The sequence below is a fragment of the Saccopteryx leptura genome, chromosome 11 (assembly GCF_036850995.1).
Source record: "Saccopteryx leptura isolate mSacLep1 chromosome 11, mSacLep1_pri_phased_curated, whole genome shotgun sequence".
NCBI classification, from domain to species: domain Eukaryota; kingdom Metazoa; phylum Chordata; class Mammalia; order Chiroptera; family Emballonuridae; genus Saccopteryx; species Saccopteryx leptura.
This window is the reverse complement of record NC_089513.1, coordinates 8,441,125-8,454,419: the sequence shown is the minus strand read 5'-3', so window position 1 is coordinate 8,454,419 and position 13,295 is coordinate 8,441,125. Positions and strand designations below refer to the sequence as shown.

Sequence of the window (13,295 nt, the reverse complement as noted above, 5' to 3'; positions counted from 1 at the left end):
ATTTAGAATATTTCCTGATATGTGGAGCTAGAGATGAGAGTTCTAGGAAGGAATACGTTGGCTTGCCTCCTGCAAAGTAAAATGAGATTCCTTACCGACGCAATCCCGGCCTCACCCAGAATTGGAAAAATATCACCCACTTGCTTTTAACACCGGTCAAAAACTAGGCATAACTCTCCTAACTCTCCTCTGTGTAGCTGCCTTTTCCTTTAAAAAGAAAAAAAAAAAAAAAAAGAAGAGTGGGCCTTACACCACCATAGAGCATTTGGATGGTTAGGAGTGGAGAGCAAGCGATGGGAGGAGTGAACGAGCCCAGGGCCCCGTGATTGGCCAGAACAGAACACCCTCCGCTGTGAAAGGTCCTGTCCCTGTTACAACCTGCCCACCAGCCAGATAAGGGAATTAGCCCTCCAGGTCGTTCGTGCGCACTTTGATTTTCTCTTTTCCTATATGGAAACCAGAAGCCAGAGCTGAAAATTATGTGATCCCTGAGGTTACTTAGCCAGAAAAAGAAGAAAAAAAAAGGCATTTTGAATGCAAAGTGGTCAATGGAAGGCCAGTACGTTTCTGGCTTTTTTTTTTTTACTCAAATTTCAAGTAGTACAGAGTTGCTTACTATTTCCTATACATTTTGACCTTGAATACCAAATATCAGGCTTTCTCTATTACACTGGCAAGGACAGATTGCGTTCTGCTGATTCTGATCATCTTTCTGAATGCTGGTTACCTCTCTTCCGTGTTTGTCATCAATTAGGTGATAAAAACTGGAAGAGCAGCCTCCAGTCCCGAGGACTGTTTGGTTTCCGGGCAGCGTTGGTAGATCAATGAATCTACATATATGCGTTAAGAACTTGCTTTGTGCATGACCTTGGGGGGGGGGGGGGGGAACTGGCAGGAAAAAAAGAAATGAATAAAACATTTTCTCTGACATTGTAAATTTCCTCTGAAATTTACAACCTGGTGGAGAAAATAATCCAGTCCCTTCAAGTTAACAATACAGGGAGGGAAAATGTGGAACTGAAACATTGTGAACTAGCCACCACTTTGAAGTCACCAGTCGTGAGCCTTCATTTGAAGGGATGATGGGAGAAGCTGGGTGTGAAGGATGGCAGTCCAGAAAGCATTCACAAAGTCGGTTTATGTTTTATTTAGTTATTTCCTCACAGTCCAGTGCTAGCCTGTGAAATCATAGAATCTATTTCTCTGGGCAGCACAGCAAGCCCAAAGACCCATGTCCAAAATAGCCAATGAATTGCAACATAATATCATTGCAAGTAATATCCTATGTGAAGGGGGAAGGGAGAGTAAACAAAAATTAATGAGGATCATTTTCAGCATTTCTAACACTTTAAATCCAGAACTATATTTTAAGGATACCGGGATAAATGTTTAGCTACAGGCTCTTTTGGCATTCCTGGTGTAGTATGTTCTCAGAAAAAAAGGTGATAAAATAGTATCAGATATTACATTATGTAGTGTGACTAGTATGAAACATTTGGGGTGTTTGAATAATTCAGTGTGCATTTTTTAAGTAGCTTGTATACATGCATATATTTGTACATAGTAGTTTGATCTAAATTATATTTAAGTATCTGATTATTCTGAGAAACTTGGTGATCCAGGAACATAGAGAAAAATAGTGGCTCAATTTCATGAGGAAAATATGAGCTGAATATATTTTAAAATGCTGCTAAATTTAATATAATTACCACTAAAAATGGAAAAGGAAAGAGTATATGCTCAGGTATCGTGAAAATAGAAAAAGTGTTTGTTAGCATAGTGTACTTTAACATCTAGAAATCATTTTCAAAACTGGTTAAGTAGGAAATTTCTAATTTATATGAGCAATTCTTTTTCATCTTTATTGTATTGTTATAAAATTAGAACTCCATTCAAAGCAAAAATCTTAAGTTTGCTTTTAGGGAGACTCCAGGTAAAATGAATTCATTGAAGATTACATTTCTCTTGATTTGTCCCTTGCAGCATTTTCTAAATTTAAAATGCTTATGCAACATCTTATTAATAGAAGAATACAAAACCCATAATCTTTCTTATGTGAGTCTTTGGTGGCTATATGTGAGGTTGAAAGATTAGGGAGCTAATGTTTATCTTGTACTCTTAAATATTCCTTAATTGCAGATAATAGAACTTGGGCATAGGTAACTGAAAAATAAAGTCATTTATTGAAATATTTGGGGATAGCTCAAAGAATTAAAAGTTGAATAGCTAGTCTTCAGAAAAGAGAAAAGTAAGGTGTTTTTATAAGTGTGAGCAGAAAGAATGAGCAGTTTCTGCAAGATGTGGCAAAGTTTCTTGGCCTGTCTCAGGGCATATGTCCATCTCTTATTGAGGAAAAGTGTCCATTTCTTATTTAGGAAGTTCTTGATTTTGAGTATCATCAAGATTGCACAAGATTGGGAAGGATTAAATCCCCAAAGGTGACCTGAGATGCCATTATCAGAAGGAGAAGGTGAAAATGCAAACTGAGGTATCATCAAGCATTGAACTCAATAGTTTATGTGGAAGGAGCTTATTTCTCATTAAATTCCTATAAGGCAAGCATAATCATTCCTTTGTTATAAATAAGCATGCTCTGAGTCAGACAGAAAATGTGATTACAGGAGTTTAGTTTCCTTTTAGCAATACACACACACACACACAGGCACACGGGCACAAATTTCCTAAGATTAAGATTTGAGCTCTATCTCTATTCAGATTCATCCATGTTTATATATTCCATTGGCTTTTGACATTTTGAGAGTAGCAAGAACACCTTTGTGTGAATCTTGCGAGCTTACCTGCACATTCTATTTGAGAACCTCGTATACGCCTATCAGTATCTGGACAGTAAGAATGCCACTTGCGCATATGAAAAAAAAGAGCATTTAAATTGATCTCTGTAGTTCACAGGTGTTGGTTGGAGAAGCTGTTCTGTAGCAGATGTGTGCGACACTGAGGCCATGCAGATGTGTGAGCTCCGGTCCCAGTTGCCCCTGTCACCGAGTGGTACAGGAGACCGACCGTGCATAGAAATGGGGAAAAGCAAGGGTGCAGTCTGGAAAGGAGACATCGTCATGCAAAATAAACGGTGACTGTGAAGCCCTGAATAATTCTGTTGCTTAGTGGCAGAGTCCTGGCTATCATAGTGTCCTTTAATTCCTGGCATCTGGTTCATGGCGATTTAGCACAAGCAGCGTGTAGTGAAATTCACAGGTCATACATACTCCAGGCTTTTTAAAAAGGGATGTTTGTGAATTGTTGATTTGGTTTCTTTTTTTTTTTTTACTTTAAATAAATAGAATAAAATAATTTTTTTTTTTAAATACAAATGTTGCAGCCTGACCAGGCAGTGGCGCAGTGGATAGAGCATCGGACTGGGATGCAGAGGACCCAGGTTCAAGACCCTGAGGACGCCAACTTGAGCGCGGGCTCATCTGGTTAAAGCAAAAAGCCCACCAGCTTGAACCCAAGGTCACTGGCTCCAGCAAGGGGTTACTCGGTCTGCTGAAGGCCCGTGGTCAAGGCACATAGGAGAAAGCAATCAATGAACAACTAAGGTGTCGCAATGTGCAACGAAACACTAATGATTGATGCTTCTCATCTCTCTCTGTTCCTGTCTGTCTGTCCCTGTCTATCCCTCTCTCTGACTCACTCTCTGTCTCTGTAAAAAAAACAAACAAAAAACAAAACAAAACAAAAAACAAACAAACAAAAAAAAACGTTGCAGACACTAACAAACAGGGACATCAAAATGTGAGTCTTCAGCTGCTCAGTTCCTCAAGCACTGAAGGGTTTTAGTGCCAGTCTGCTTTCTTTGTACAAACTGAGAGGGATCCATTTTGAATCACACTGAGTTGTGTTTTTTTCAACCAAATGGCTAAATGAACTAAACTAGAGATTTTGACTTCACAAAGAATTGTTCTTTTTTCTTCTTCTTCTTCTTCCCTATAATATGTGTCCTAATTTTTGCTTTGATCCTGGGGAAATTACAGTTACAGAAATACTCAGTGACTAGCTGATAATGTAGGACAATTGCTAAGGTCGGACACTTAAAATTTCTCTTGGACATCTCTATTTCAGCTCCCTCGCCTGGCTGGTTAATAAATTTGAGCCAGGGGAATAAGGGAGGGGTGCTTCCTATGAGGAGTCAGGTCAGCAGGCTGGGGGCTTTCGGCTTCTAGTTCTGTGGCTTCTTCTTCACCTTGCATCACTCTGCATTGTTTTTGATGCGACTTTCCAGAATAATTAATGGTATGATTTAAATGAAACTTGGTACTTTGGGGAGGAAGTTGGGCTGGGGGGGTAAAGAAAGCTCTAAAAAAGTAAGGGACACGAGGTTGGCAAAAATTAAAACAGTGTTAGCTTTTAGGATTGACTATTTTTGCTTTCAAATACTATTCTTAGACTTCCTTCCTAAAACCTTTATCCATTTTCACCCAAACTACGAATGGCAGGACCCTGTCCCTTGAGCCTGCATTTCCATCACAAATTAACCAGCCACATTCTGCACCTTTGGCTTGTCTCCACAGGGAGAGCTTCTAACCCCCATGGCCTGAGGGTCTCTGACTCTCAGAGGGAGCGCAGTCCCCAGGGAAGGCAGTTAAGTCTCAGGTACAGCGGCTCCAAGGGTGCTGGATGTCGGCAGTTGAGCTGGAGGAGAGCCCACACTACATCCGGAGGCTTGGGCAGGCCCTAAATACCAAAAAAAGAATGGAGGGGCATGATTTGTGATATAATTGGAAGGCTGGCTGTTCTAATGCTAGGGCACTGTCCTCAAGGAACTGTAGGACTAAAATAATTGCACAGGAGTAGCTACTGCGGGAAGGCACAGCATTGGAGATACACGAGATGTTTTGTTCATCAGATAATCCACACGTTGGAGTGGTCGAAGGTTGAGGACAGGAGAGCAGGAGGACACAACAGAATGGAACTGGACCAGAGGATGGTGGGTGGCAGAGGCTGGCAGCTCCTATCCAGGTGATGCTGTGAATCATGGAAAGACACCGCCTGCAGACGTAGTCCTGAGTCTTGGCTCTGCCAGCCGCCAACTGCGAGGCTGTGGCATCTAGGACTGAAATGCAGCAGTCATGATGCCTGCTCACCTTCCTTGGAACTTGTGCGTGGCTAGCAGCAACGGAGCTGAACGCTAATGACTTCCTACTGAGGAGGCTGGCGCTATTTGCTCAAGGACTGAGACATTTGACAGGATAAGGTCACCACGGGCCTTGGCTTCTTAGAGTGAGCACTCATCACCTCCTATTTACCAGATGGCTTTTGGATAGGTTCCTTTCGTGCCCGTGTCCCAGGTGGCGTCGAGGAGCAGGGGCAGAATCGGGCGCCCGCTGAACTAGCAGCTCACTCCTGTCTGTCAAGGAGGGCTTCAGGGACGCTTGGCCCAACAACTTCTGTATCTCGTTTGCTAAAACTCAGAGATAAGGACACCGAATCTACAAGGGAGACTTGCAAGTGTCGTCTTTCAGGCGGACACCTGGCTGCTTCCAACAAAGGCAGGGTTCCGTTGATAAGAATTAGGGGCAAATGGGCATTACGGGTACATACTTGTAGGGATCTCTCTCCTACGTGACTTTACACAGTTGTTTGAGGACTGAGGACAAAAAGAAAAGTGTGCTTTTAAATCCTCAACACATTCTGGCAATAAATTTTAGAAGGAGGAATAGTTTTGGAGAATGTTTGATGAATCTTCTATTACATGTCTAGCTTGAGCAGAGGCGTGGCAGGTATCTGGAGTAATTTATAAAATCCCAGGGAAAGGACAGAGACTGGATACTGAGGCTTGGATGTGTCTGCCTAATAAACAGAGGGGGTGGGAGCTTCAAGGGCTGTAACTTCAAAAAAAAAAAGTGATCTCTGTAATTTGTCACTTTAACCTGGGGGAAGGTGGCTGGGTTTAGGCTGTAATTTGCAGAAACTAGTGAAGATAAGTTCATGATTGGAGAAACTCCAATCATTTCCCTTCCTGCTCAGCCTCGAATGGACTCGGGCGACTGCATTTCTCTGTCCCTAGGCGGGTGGCCACAGAACCGCACGGTGCTCCCCCAGACTCCTTCAGGCTCCGCCCTTCTCTTGCAGCTCAGTTGCACTCCCCATTTTTAAATTCAGAAACATTTATCACCTCTTGACAAAGTGCGCATGTATTCTTGGCTAAGGGGTGGTCTTTCTCAGGTAACTTTCTATATCAGCTCAGGACTCCCACGTAAACGCTAGCCTCTTGCATGCTCAAAGCCGGGGAAGAGAATAGGAACCTCTGTAATCCTGGGTGATGCTGCATCCCTGTGAGTAAATGGCGTAACCACCACCACAGCTGTCTGGCTGCTCGTCTGCTCCGTGTCCTTGCCGAGCTCTTCTGTCTCTTCTCGCGTCGGCTTCTCCTTCTCCCCCCGATTTCCTTCATTGCACTCCAGGATAGCAATGCGTTGGTTTCCTCCTAGATATTTATTATGGGTTGCTATTTCTTTTAATAAAATATTTTATTTATGTACTGCATTTCCTGAGCTAGAGTGTCACATGCAGGTGCTTAAGAATGATTGCTGATTGCACGACTCATGAAAGGGAGACATGGGATAAGGATGTCATGAATAAGTCACCAGTTGCCAAATGTGCATGTTTGAGGCTGTGCTATTAAGGGAGGCTCATGTGAGAGTTACAGATATTAAAAATACACCTATTTATAAGTGGACACTACATAGTTTATGATACAGAAATGATTAGTATTCGAACGATAGAAATTGTGGTGTCCATTCTCCAAAACATATAGAGGCCTCGGGGATAACTGGTTCTTTGAAAGATCAGGGATATTTCTTTGAGGAGAAGAGAATTTAGGTATCCAACCTATTGTGTGCAGTCTCAAATGTCTATTATTTTAATCCTGGAAACTTTGAGACAATTAATAATAGAGGCAAATGTTTTAGTTATTGACTTGAGCTCTGCGGGGAATTAAAGGAACATCTTTCAACAGATGTCAAGTTCAAGGGCTTTTTGCTTTGTCAGAGTCTAGAAGTCTGTTTATTCTTGAAGATACAAACATTATCATAGTGATTTGAAAAATAAATGAACTAATGAGGCTTTTAGTATTGGCTTAATGGATGCCTGAGTTCATGGGTATTAAGTTATAATCCTTTTGTCAAATGTTGATATCAATTATTCCTATCACCATTGGATAAAAATTATATAAAATACGTGTGTATATGAGTTGCATATACTATACACATACACATATAGTGGTTCACCTAAAGCAACATTTCAGATAAAATTTAGCCATTCTCTTTCATTGAAAATTGAAGTCGATCCATAACATTAATTTAATTCTCTCTTGTTTTTATGGCTGTTGTGCAGAGAATGGGCTGTGGACAGTAAGAATGGAAATATGTTGATAAGGGTTAAAATAATGCAAAACTGGCTAAAGTGGGGGGTACTTGGACTGAGAGTGTGAGTGCGGTTGTTGAGACATTGTATGTGAGGGTAAGAGAGAAAACCAAGTCAATGTCCAATTCTAGGTGGTGTTTACATTTGATCAGTCAAGTGGCTGGTGGTGCCATTTACTCAGATGAGAAAGAATGAGGAGGAGGAGGTTGGGAGACTGCAGAAAATACAACATCAGTTTGGACATGTGACACTAAGTAGGTAATTCAACACACTAGTATAGTGGGCCAAGGAGATTTCATAAAATTTGGGAACAATCAAAAATATAGAAGGGATTTAAGCCATGGGACTAGATAAGTTGCTAAGGAAAAATTTTTATATAAAGAAGTGAAAAGGTCCCCCGAAAGAGGTTTGGGAGCGTGCAAGTAAAGGTCACAAAGAGAAAATTCAGCCAAGGTGACTGAGAAAGACCAGATGATAAAGTGGGGGGGGGGGGGCAGGGAAGAACTGCTCTTAGTAGTCCAGGCAAATGAAGAACGGGGTTGAAGGAGGAGCAAGTGGACAATTGTAGTACCTTTGGATGAGAAAGAGAAAGAACAGAACAGAGAAGTGAACAGATATGACAAGTTGGAGGCCAACAATGAACTTGGCACAAAGGAAGGAAATTTGTTTTTAAAATAGAAGACATTTACTTTTGATTCAAGTAAAGCTACATAAGAGGAAAAGTATTTAATTCCAAGGAAACACATTCTGGAAAGGTCAGAACAGGTGGGATTGATTGGCAGCTTCAGAGGAAGTTTGCTTTTGATTCGAGCAGTCACTTAGCTGTAATAAATGGTAAGGAGAAAGAATGGGGAATCCCAAGGAAGATATGCTTTTTCTCTCCCACCCTGTGGCCCAATCTTGTAGGTGAGCATGAGTCCATTTTGTACTGCCCTTGCTCTTTTCACCTGTTTACTTTCTCCTTGAAAGCTCTTAACTGGTAGAATGTTATCAGACTTGACTGAAGATCTCTCATGTTGTCATCAACCCCCAAATATGCAGTAAACACGCTAATTCACTGAGGGTCTCAGTTCCAATATCATGTCATTCCTTCCTGCCACTCCTCCTGACAAGAAGATTAGTAACAGATTCAGCTGCACCCCATGACCCATCAAACTTGTTGGTCTCTTACATTTTTGGTCTTCTTGACTCCAGTCAGCTGTTCTAGTGCCCCAATTCTGTCATAGATTTTGTGTGTGTTTGTGTGTCTGACAGAGACAGAGAAAGGGACAGACAGGGACAGACAGACAGGAAGGGAGAGAGGTGAGAAGCATCAATTCTTCATTGCAGCACCTTAGTTCATTGATTGCTTTCTCATATGGGCCTTGGCTGAGGTGCTACAGCAGAGTGAGTGACCCCTTGCTCAAGCCAGTGACCTTGGACTCAAGCTGGTGAGCCTTGCTCAAACCAGATAAGCCTGTGCTCAAGCTGGCGACCTCAGGATTTTGAGCCTGGGTCCTCTGTGTCCCAGTCTGACACTCTATCCACTGCGCCACCACCTGGCCAGGCTGTCATAGGCTCTTATGAACATATCCTTGTTTCATCAACTCTCACCCAAACACTGCTGTTGAAAAGCTACTTTTCTCTGCCCACCCACCACTGTCACTCCCTCCCCAGCAGATATGCATTCTTATAAAGACCTACAACCCATTGATGCTACTAACATCTCAATGCCTGCCTTTTATTTCTCCAGTTCTCTCTTACCAACTTACATAGCATGGGCCTTCATTGTATCATTCCTATGCATATGTTCCTGACTTCCTTACGCCTCTTTCCTCCCACTATCCAACTGATTCAGTTCATCCCTCTGCCTTTTATGCACCTTGAAATACGGGAGAACAGAGTAAGACAGGCAAACAGGCTTACTGGCTTTACATTAATGACCACAATCCTCAGAGGTCATGCTTAGTTGCTCCAGTATAATTCTTTGTATGTGTATTTATGTGTGTGTCCATTCTAAAAAAAAATTACTTCGTTCTCCCCGTCACACCTCGTCCTCCCTGTTCTCAGCTGATAATCTTGTCTCATACACCATCGAGACTCTAAAGCCATCAAAAAAGAACTTCCTCAGATTCTCAATGCCACAATGCCTATGATAGCACAAAGACAGTAATATTTGTTGGTTTATGGATAATTTTCTAACGTTTTCTGTTGCCTCCTCTTTTCTTTTTATGTTTCCTGAGTTTTGTAATACAGTGGCCTTGAAGTCAATGATTCTATTTAATAAGAGTTGAAAACTACTATGTAAATGTAAAATACTTGCTTAGCCTCAGTTGCGTGTTTATTTTTATTTATTTTTAAATAAGAGCCTTTAATTCACCCTAGTCATATGAAGACTATGAGTGAAAGTTTAAAGACAGTCATTTGTGAGCACAGAGTGAATTTTGTATATGAAATAAAAAATTAGATTACCATAAGAATGATTTTGCACTAATGTTTGGATAATGGATATTTTGTGAAAAGTTTTTATACAGCAAAATATTCATGCAGTTTTAGGGGTTGCACTTTGAAATATATCTATGGAACCCTGGTCAGGACCCCTGAATGAGGGATACACACTGAAAAAAGGGTTAAGACCAGGCTGGTGTTATCAACACGAGAGCTGTTGCTAAGTATATGTGAATGGGTAAGCTGTCTGCATGTTTCTTTTAGAGGGTCCTATAACCATGACCAGCATGGGTAAATCTATTGTGAATAATATTTAGGAACCAAAATAGTAATAATAATAAATTATCTGAAGTCTATAATGGCATATTCAAAGCCTCTGTGAGAATAACTATAAAGTGGTGTTTATTTTGAACTGACAGAAAAAAAAGAGATTACTGACAAGCAGGTTAAGAACCAACTTATAGCATCAGTGAAATTTTAAACTGAGCATGTGTTTATTGTTACTAATCTGACAGATTGTGGAGTCAGCAGGATTCGTCACTGGCTACACACTTCATGAAATAAAGTTAGCAAATTATTATCAAACATCAGTGCTGAAGATTTTTTTTTTGTATTGTTCAATTAGGTATTCGATTGACAGAAACACGGATTTGGAGAGATACTTCAACATTGATGCCAACAGTGGAGTCATCACAACGGCCAAGTCTTTAGACCGGGAGACCAATGCTGTTCATAATATCACAGTGCTCGCCATGGAGAGCCGTAAGTAGAGAGGCCTCAGGTTCAGTTAGGTGGAGAACCAACCGTGGGAGTGGAGAACAGACTGTCCTGAGGTTACCATTTCAACCCCAATCGGTTAGGTGCTTATTGCAGTTGAATAGTGGCTTGAAAATTCCTAATTTTAGGCTGTGAAACATACTTATTAATTTTATATACTAGTACAAAGATAAAGAGGAAGGACTGAAATAACGGGCCTGAGTCACCCTCCGAGAGCTTTCTGTTGTTCTGTGGTCATATGCTGCATTGTACTGATGTGGTGTCAGTCAGATAGCTTACAAATATTGGTAAGTACATCTCTCTAGCGAAGGGGCCCGGATTGGCATATTTTGATATTGAACTCATTTTAGGCCCTACTAAGAAAAAAATTAAAAGAACAATGGATAATTATAATACATTGTTTTATATCCATATTTTATATATATATATATATGTATGTGTGTATATATATATATACTGCTCACAAAAATTAAGTGATATTTTATAGCTTTATATTCATTTTGAAACATCCCTTAATTTTTGTGAGCAATATATATATATATCTTCATACAACTATGAGCTCTAGTATCAAAGAATATTGAAATGCATGGTTTATCTGTCATTCTTACAACATTTTACTTATCAGGGACTAAAAATACAGTTATTCTATCCATATCGACAGATAGATAGTTCTCTGACATCTGGCTCAAATTTTCTGCAACTCCCGTTAAAGTCTATTATGTCAGGATTCAAGATTTTATTTGGGGGGCTGGCCATTTTCTGATTAGACTTGTCCTTTGGGTAGGCAAACTGTTACTTGATTTTCACTGTGTTTAGTCGAGTTTCCTGAGTAAAGGAAAATATGTTAGAAAGTCTGAGAGGAAGGGCTTTTCCTGAGTGACAGGCAGTGAATGGAGAGCTGGACTTGGGGGGTAAATGGCAAACCCTCTTCCTCTCGATTAGAGAACCCGTCTCAAGTGGGAAGAGGCTACGTGGCCATCACGATCCTCGACATCAACGACAACGCCCCCGAGTTCGCCATGGACTACGAGACCACTGTCTGTGAGAACGCCCCACCGGGGCAGGTGAGTGGCTCCTGGCACCCCGCTTCTCCGCCCCGCCGGGGCAGGTGAGTGGCTCCCAGGCACCCCGCTTCTCCACCCCGCTGGGGCAGGTGAGTGGCTCCCGGGCACCCCACTTCTCCACCCCTGTTGCTTTCAAGAGCTCCAGCGGCTGTTGCTTTTGAAACTGCCCGCTTTGCGATAAAAGACCATCCACGCATGTCAGCAAAACTAACCCTTGGAGGTGTAGCTAAAGGACCCTTTCTATTGTCATTGCATCGGAATGATGAAAAGGCAGGAAGAAAGGTAAAACTGGGCGAAGCCACCGTGAGTAGTGAGGGCTGCCCTTCCTTTTAGGAGAAATGGAGCCTTTTAAGCCCAGTTGGGCCCTCCTGCATGTGGCACGGCGGGTTTAAGTGCCTCGAAGTCCTGCGAATTCAGTGCCATTCAATCTGCCTGGTTTGTTCTGCCCTCAGTGTCCTTCAGTGTCTTGTGACCTTGACCAGGATGGTATAATCCATGGAGATGCCTTATTTTGGCGGTTCCGGAGGTCAATTCCGACACAGATTTTGAGAAGGAGATGGCTTTTTCTCAGAGCCTGCTCCTACCTCCCCCCATTCAAGAAGTTGGCACTTATTCCAGTACCCTGCTCTGTCCTGCACACCAACCCCCCTCACGCTTTACATCCTTGGTCCACAGGTCATCCAGAAAATCAGTGCCGTTGATAAAGACGAGCCATCCAGTGGGCACCAGTTTTATTTCAGTCTGACCGCCGATGCCACGAACAACCACAACTTCTCACTGAAAGATAACAAAGGTGAGGTGTTGTTACAGTCCCGACAGAGGCGCGGGTATGAACTCGGAGCAGGTGCTGTTACTCGCTCAGGAATGCTGATTAAGGATTAGCAAGGACGTTCATTAAAGGGCAGTGAGCCCCAAAGTAATTTTTATCTATAGATTTGCTGTCATCAAGAAGCTGCTACTTAAATAATTTTAGCCCTAAGTCCAAATGGGGAGGAAGCCAGATCCATCTGTCTCTGTCATTGCTTCTAGACATTTGCTTCCTTATTAGTATACCCAGCACTTGAACTTATCTAATTGGTAGAGGGCCGGCTAAAAGCCTTAAATCGTGACCATCCTACACATATATACCTGGAGGCATCAGGAACACCTTAATTGCACTTGACATAGTTCTACCTAAATCAACTTGAACTTAATAATTTTAATATTAGTTATTCCTTTACTTTAACATGCAAATAATTAAAATATGCAGGCAGTCCCCAGGTTGCGAATGACACAGGTTCCGTGGGTTTGTGCTTCAGTGGAATTTGTATCAGTTGGAACAGGTAGATGTTCCAGCTGATACAAACATAGTATTTGTTTTTACCTTTCTGTGCATATAAATGCTTAAACATTTTCAATCCTATAGAACCTATCTTGTTCTTAACTTGGGGACTGCCTGTATTGTTGATGTAAAGAAATATAAAATTAAAAAGAACAAAAGAATTCCCTGTCTCCCCAAATGCCATTCTTAAAAAGTAGTAACTCTTGTCAGTTTCCTAAGTGATATTATAGAAACACTTTTACAAACACATATTAATAAATTCTTCTTTAGCTTAATTACATATGTAATTATAAATAGACAATCATAAAAACTTTAAAGTAAGC

The 13,295-nt window shown here is 41.4% G+C and overlaps 1 protein-coding gene across 2 annotated transcripts in view; it reads left to right on the top strand.

The window, feature by feature from the left end:
- Positions 1-13,295, top strand: part of CDH7 (cadherin 7) — a 118,822-nt gene that overhangs the window by 82,440 nt on the left and 23,087 nt on the right. For both annotated transcript variants that reach the window (XM_066353040.1, XM_066353041.1), the window contains exons 8-10: positions 10,436-10,572; positions 11,530-11,651; positions 12,327-12,444. In XM_066353040.1, coding sequence (XP_066209137.1) covers positions 10,436-10,572; positions 11,530-11,651; positions 12,327-12,444 — 377 coding nt within the window. The remainder of the gene's footprint in view (positions 1-10,435; positions 10,573-11,529; positions 11,652-12,326; positions 12,445-13,295) is intronic.